This window comes from Miscanthus floridulus, chromosome 5, assembly GCF_019320115.1.
Source record: "Miscanthus floridulus cultivar M001 chromosome 5, ASM1932011v1, whole genome shotgun sequence".
Classification (NCBI taxonomy): Eukaryota; Viridiplantae; Streptophyta; class Magnoliopsida; order Poales; family Poaceae; genus Miscanthus; species Miscanthus floridulus.
This window is the reverse complement of record NC_089584.1, coordinates 36734693-36741543: the sequence shown is the minus strand read 5'-3', so window position 1 is coordinate 36741543 and position 6851 is coordinate 36734693. Positions and strand designations below refer to the sequence as shown.

Below are 6851 nucleotides of genomic sequence, written 5' to 3'. Positions count from 1 at the left end.
ATCTTGCTCTCTCTCTTTACAATACCGCAAACTAGTTGTCAAGCTCTTTAGTGTAGCTAGTTGTGAGAGCTTGTTAGTTTGGTTAGTGTGGCTCTTTAGTTAGCATTTGAGAGCATACTAACTTAGTGTAGTGATATAGCTATTGTGTGGATAGAAACTATATAAACTAGAATTGTGGTAGGTGGTTTACAATTTTAGTAGGCTAGCGTAACACTTGCTTCGTCTCATAATTATCTAACCGGTTTGCTAAGTGTTGTTGTAGAAATTTTTAATAGGCTATTCACCCCCCTCTAGACATTAGGACCTTTCAGGCGCGTCTGGTTAGGTGTTGGCTGCACATAGGGGGGGCGATCTGACGTGGCTCGGGTGCGTCAGGTCGTGGGCTTGGCACGTCCGGTCGTCTTTGACCGTTGGTGCGTGAAGTTACCATTGAGATCGAGCGGCTCTGGTTGAACGTAGAGCGACACGTGGATGACGTAACGCGACCGGACGCTGGGCTGGTGCCTCCGGTCATTGCGACCAGTGCGTCCGGTCAGCCCAAAAATCACCCAATGAAGGGGTAACGGCTAGTTGAGCCCTTGGGCTATAAATAGAAGTGTTGGTCGGCCTTTGGCCGGTTGCTGAGCACACTAGAGTCTAGGTGGCTTATATGGTGGTGTTTGGGAGCCCTCTTACTCACTCTTGCTTGATAGTGTTCATCCGATCGAGTGAGTGAGCGATTCTAGTGCGATTGCGTTGTGAGGTTGCATCGAGTGGCACTAGGTGATCGAGTTGCAAACCGGTGGTGCTTGTTACTCTTGGAGGTTGCCACCTCCTAGATGGCTTGGTGGCTTGTGACTCCATTGAAGCACGCGAGAAGATTGTGCGGTGCTCCGGAGGAGGATTTGTGAGGGGGGTTGTGCCCACCCCGCGGGAATCGTGAAGAGCAACTCTAGTTGAGCATGTTATTGAGCTATCCTCACTTTCGGGGTAGGTTCTTACGGTGCCTGACGTGCGGGCTTGGCGGGTGATGCCAATTAGCCACTAAACCACCAAGTGAGCGGTCGACACAATGGGGACGTAGCTTGGTGGCAACCACATGAACCTCGGGAGAAAATTACTGTGTCAACATTGTCTTCGTCATCTTCTCGGTGGTTTTTCATTCCGCGCAACACAAGCTTGTATTACTTTCATTTACATTGTGCTTGTGTAGTTGCTCTTGTGACTAGTTTAGCTTTAGTAACTTGGTAGTTGCCTTCTTGCTTGTGTAGCATAGAAGTAGCTCCCTTGCGTGGCTAATTTAGTTTTAGTAACCTTGTTAGTCACTTTTTTTAGTTTGTGTAGCTAAGTAAGTTGCGCTCTATAATTTAGTTTGTGTAGCCTTGTTATTGAGCATTGCTAGTGAGTTTATGTGGCTTTGTATTTTTGCTTCACTAGTTGTGTAGGAGCTCCCTCGGTTGCTTGAGTACTAGTGCATATGTTTATGTGATCTTGCTCTATAATTGATTAGGTGAGCTAGCTAGCCTGACACCTTTATTGCTTAATTAGGATCTTTTTAAGGTGGTTATGAACCTAGATAGAGGGGTGTAGTCATGGCTAGACCGATAGTTTTAATTTCGCGTTTGTTTCGGTTAGCCGGTGCGATTAATTTTAGAATGGACTATTCACCCTCTCTAGTCTGTCATCTCGACCCTACATGTGACCTCTGGACCCGACCCGATAAGGCTACCCCACCGGCACCATTCGTCATGGTTGAGAGAAAGTGTGACACGAGAGAGAGGATACACTCTGTGACGTCATAACTGAAGTACAGGTTGGTTTGGTCCCCTCTTTTCTAAGGGATGGGTTTGTCCCCAAATCTCAGGGTATATTCTCTATGAGGGATGACTCTAACCCTCCTTGTCCTTAGTCTAAACACTACTAAAAGCGTGATTGACATGGTTGGTCTTATGAAGATTTCAGATGATTCGTAATGTTTGTTATGTGTGCATTTTCTCTTTGGGTTCTTGTGTTCAATCCAAAATGTTTTTAAAATGAGTTCATCAACGAAACTCAGGATATATTCATTGTGAGGGATGACTCTGGTTCTCCTCGTCTCTAGTCTAAACACCACTGAAAGCGGGATTGATGTGATTGGTCTCATAAAGATTTTAGATGATTTGTAACATTTGTTATTTGCGTATTTTTCTCTTTGGATTCCTATGTTCAATCCAAAATGTTTTCAAATGTTCTGTTTTGCGTCTGTAATTTACCAACACATTATTTATTTTCAATTGTCATGTTTACGTTGGAACTACATTCCAAAAGGTACCATAAGAATTGGTCAGGAGAGATCGAAGGGAGAGTTTGAGACACAGAAAGGATTTTGTGGCACAGATAGCACAATATCACAGCACTTCCATATCCGGGTCACCCACCGTTTTAACCGTATTCGACTTTTCCTCTTCTCCACCCAAACGGCTAAAAAATTCGGAGCAGCCAATCCTGGCCGTCGATCACGGATCCGAGCGCCATCCCGGCACCAGTTTCCATTAATAAAATTCCGACCGTTGGAGAAACCCCTCGAAACCCAACACCTACAAAGCCACCGCCGCCTCCGGCTTCCTTCTCCGCCATACCTCGTGCCCGACGAGCCCTAGGGAACGCGAGAGAAGGATTCGAAGGGAGGTTCAAGGGGGTTGCGGATTCGTTCCTCGTGGACGGCGGCGGCGGCCATGGCGTCCAAGAAGCAGCCGGGGCCGGGAGGCGCGGTTCCCGCTCAGGAACAGAAGAACGGCGGCGGTGAGTTTCCTCCCTGGCGCATTCTTCGTCACGTTTGATTGATTCTTGTGCTGGTTCGGTGATTCGAGGGGATTGGAGTAGAAGGATGTGGCTTCGGATGCTGCCGCGCTCGTAGTGTTCTCGAATTTCTCGTAGGGATTGTTGATTGGCTGGCGCGTGGCAGTAATGGTCGGTTTCTTTCTTGGTCGCCTTTGCATAGCAGATCGACGGGTTCATGAATTCCCGGTCGATTATGTCGTCACATACTGGCATCGCTGCTCTGGTGTCTAGTTCTTCCGTGTATGGGTTCAGTTGGGGATCACGTTCTTCTATCGCCGTAAAGGGAGCGCCTTTTTGGAAACGAAGAAGATCTTTGGCTTTTGGTCTGACGGATTAGGCTTCTTGATCTGCAATTAGAAGTCCTGTTTTGGCTGCCGTGAGGCCGTGACGGGTCATCGATCGGTTTGATTAAACCTTGCGCTGTTCTTGCTTGCGGGTCTCTGATTCCATATCACGTAGAGCAGGCTGGGTATCGTTGCGATTCTTGTCCTGTTTGCTGAATAACGATTGAAGATTTTCAACAATTCGGTTTATGTGCGCGTCTATACCAAATCGTCCCTTGAGGGCTTATTAATTTTGGTTTGTATATGCACGTTTATACCAAATTTTCCCTTGTGATTGCGATTCTTGTGCTTATTGATTTTCTCTGTCAGTAGTGTAATGAAGAAATCCATGATCTTGATGTGAACATTGATAATGACTGCAGGATCTTAACTGCTGTGTCCATAATGCTGTGGGGAATCGTTAATAAATGGGAATATGTTTCTTTGTCTCTTTATTCTGCAAGATTTTATATGGTGTACCTTCAGATTGCCGTTCCATAAGTAGCATTCATAATAATGGTTTAATCTTGCTTTGTCCTTCACGAGATTTCGGTACTAATATTCTCTCTGTTAATGCACTTATGTTCGTCTTCTAAAAATTCAACTTGATCAGATGCGGCCAGACTCGTCAGGAAGACAATGGCTACATTTCCACAGCAAGCGGCGGCAAGAGGCCGTAGGGCACTTGTCGACGTTGGCAATCTTATGAATGGCCGGCCTTCTCTTGTGAACCGTCAGAAGCAAGCGGTTGCAGCAACAGAAAACGGTCGTAAAGCAGTTGACGTTGGCAGCAAGAAGCCACTGGTTCCTCAGGCAGCAGCAAGAAGCCGGCGACCGCTTGCCGACATTAAAAATCTTATTATCAATGACCGTGCTGCTCCTGCAAATCGTCAGAAGCCACTGGCTGCTGTGAACAGGAATGGGAAAGCAGTAATGCTGAAGGAATGCAAGGTGAAGCCTGAAGTCATTGTGATCAGTCCAGATACCGAGAAGGAGAAGAAAGCCAAAACCTCAGGGGGTCCGAGATTCTGTAGGAGGGTACCAACACTTTTTGATCATTTGACAAAATGCAGCAGGGTATGAACACAAGCAAAATTCTAAGGTTAAGATTGTCTCTTTCTTTTCATTCTAAGAATGCCTGCATAACTTTTTGTCTGTGCACAGGATTCTGATGGGGTTGTCAGCAGCCCGAAGAAGACAGATCCATATGACATTGATACACCTGATTCTTGCAATGAGCTGGCAGTGGTTGAATATGTTGAGGACATCTACATATTCTACAAGAGCACTGAGGTGAGATAACTATGTGAAGCCACAGTTTTTTTATCTTGCTGCATTGCTGATTCAAAGGATTGTTGAAGTAACCATTTCTGATCATTGTTGATCTGTGGCGTTGTTGCTTGTCCAGGGCACCTGCCTGCCCCTCAGCAGCTACATGAGCTCGCAGGCTGAAATCAGCGAGAGAATGAGAGCTATCCTTATCGACTGGATTATCGAGGTACAGTACAGGCTTATTCTAATGCCAGAGACACTTTACTTGACCGTCTACATCATCGATCAGTACTTATCCATGGAGAGTGTTCCAAGAAAGGAGCTACAGCTCGTCGGCATAAGTGCCATGCTGATAGCAAGCAAGTATGAAGAGACATGGGCTCCACTGGTAGGCTTCCCCAGAATATTGCTGATGTTGTTTCTATGTGCTTCTAACCATGCTAGTCCATTCTTCGATTAGCTTACCCAAAACAACAATGTTTTTGCAGGTCAAGGATTTGCTGTGCCTTTGTGACAATGCCTTTACCAGAGACCAGATTCTAACCAAGGAAAAAGCCATCCTGGACAGGCTCCATTGGAACTTGACGGTTCCAACAATGTACATGTTCATTGTTCGGTATCTGAAAGCCGCAATGGGCGACGAAAAGGTATAGCTATCCACTCATAGTAATGTGTTTTACCACCAAATATTTTAGATATTGACATGTAATATGCCATTTTCTTCCGTACTTTTGGTGCAGCTTGAGAACATGGCATTCTTCTACTCTGAGCTGGCATTGGTCCAGTACACGATGCTGGTTTACCCTCCATCAGTGACCGCAGCTGCTGCCGTCTATGCTGCCAGGTGTACCCTCGGAATGAATCCACGGTGGACTGATATTCTGGAGCATCACACTGGCTTAACTGAGCCACAGTTACTGTACGTCCTTGATGACTATATCTTGCCTTTGAAATCCGATTCTAGTCCGAATTGATTACTAATAAGTTGAGTTTACTGCATATTATCAGGAGTCTCTAAAATAAAATGTGATTTTGACATGCTATTGCAACCAATCCATTTCTGTCAAGTATTAACTGAATGATCATGCTAAAAAAACATCCTGATAATATGTCGACCTAAGCCTGCTGTTTCTTTCATGATAAAACTTGGCATCATGATCTGATTCTAATTTGAAGCAAGTCGAGTTGATTGCATATCCTCAGAAGTTTAACCGTGATTCTGACTTGCTATTGCAACCAACTTGCTGCTCCTAGCTGAATGCTCATGCTATACAGCTAGAGACATTTGATCAGTTTGCCATATCTGGTGTTCCCCCCCTCGTATTGTATTGGCTTGTGCAAGATGTCATCCGTTGTTTCGTATTTTTTATACTGTAGTAGGCCAGCAAAGCCTATGTGCTGAATATTTATAGCATTAGCAGGACACAACAATGTAAATTACTTTTGGCTTCTTTGGCTCATGACTAGGAGAGTAACTTGTTGGTTGTTGGGGATGATGTGTGTAACCGCAGGGATTGTGGTAGGCGGCTGATCAGATTCCATGCCCTGGCTCCGGAAAGCAAGCAGAAGGCGGTGTACAAAAAGTACTCCAGCCCCAAGCTCGGGGCCGTCGCGCTTCAATCCCCTGACAAGAAGCTGTTGCCAGTTTGAGCTGGGGTGCAGAGGCTCGCTGCTGCTCATTGTTTTTTCCTTCGTCTCTTGGTCGTGTACTCTTTGCTCTGCTACTGGAGCAGGGCGTGTGTTGGTCAGTGTGGTACTCGAATCGTCGATGAATATTAAACGATTATATCAGTCGGTTTGGTTAACGGTGATGTTTGTTGAAGGTTCTCGTGAGAATGTGATGTGAAGCAGCTTTGCACTTGCCTTGTGGCCTGTGTGCAATGTACCCCCGGTCGGTATCCTCGCAAGATCTGAAGAAGATATTTGCCGTTGTCACGTGACCAACGTTGTGACAGTACTAGTCGCACTTCGAGTTTGGCGGCTGGCCGGCTGCCGTGGCATGGTCGTCACTCGTCAGCGGCCTACTTGCCTCACCGGCGCTGAGCTCCGACACCAACGTCATCCTCCGAAGCATCAGGATTCAGGTGGTACACCGCCCAATTTGCTTGAGCCACTACTTTTCATCCATGAAATTTCTTCGCCCGATCGACTGCGCTTGTGACAGCACAGTTCGTGTTGCTGCAGCAGCAAAGTCTTCACGCCTACAGACTACAGTACTAGTTGAAATTTTGGAAAGAAGGAAGTAGGCAGCTGCCGCAGAAATAGCACAGCCGAGCATTTCGGCCTGCTAAGATTCCAGCCCATACCTTGGCTTCTCTTTACCGGTCCACCCATATTTCCCACCAGGTAGAATTTCAAATAGAAGCCTAAGATGTCCATGGATGTTTGAGAGAATTATGTATTTAACATTAAAACAAATTAGTCGTTCATATTTGGCACTAAAAAATCCAAACTTTC

General features: G+C 45.9%; 1 protein-coding gene across 2 annotated transcripts; it reads left to right on the top strand.

Moving 5' to 3' along the window:
• Positions 1-2611: 2611 nt before the first annotated feature.
• On the top strand, positions 2612-6209 carry LOC136451967 (cyclin-B1-3-like). Of its 2 annotated transcripts, XM_066452644.1 has the most exons (8): positions 2612-2760; positions 3736-4199; positions 4287-4415; positions 4531-4620; positions 4714-4782; positions 4883-5041; positions 5135-5313; positions 5906-6209. In XM_066452644.1, exons 1-8 carry the CDS (start codon positions 2694-2696, stop codon positions 6042-6044), a joined length of 1296 nt encoding a protein of 431 aa, XP_066308741.1. In that variant the 5' UTR covers positions 2612-2693; the 3' UTR covers positions 6045-6209. The 2 variants fall into 2 exon arrangements, with proteins under 2 accessions (XP_066308741.1, XP_066308740.1); XM_066452643.1 differs by having other exon boundaries at positions 4531-4782; positions 5906-6207.
• The last annotated feature ends 642 nt before the right edge of the window (positions 6210-6851 follow it).

Bases quoted from the DNA above. Each gene is read 5' to 3' on its own strand.
- LOC136451967 (XM_066452643.1), top strand. From the start codon at position 2,694: ATGGCGTCCAAGAAGCAGCCGGGGCCGGGAGGCGCGGTTCCCGCTCAG. The intron at 4,783-4,882 runs GTAGGCTTCCCC...ATGTTTTTGCAG, and splicing joins AAGAGACATGGGCTCCACTG to GTCAAGGATTTGCTGTGCCT. The intron at 5,042-5,134 runs GTATAGCTATCC...CTTTTGGTGCAG, and splicing joins CCGCAATGGGCGACGAAAAG to CTTGAGAACATGGCATTCTT.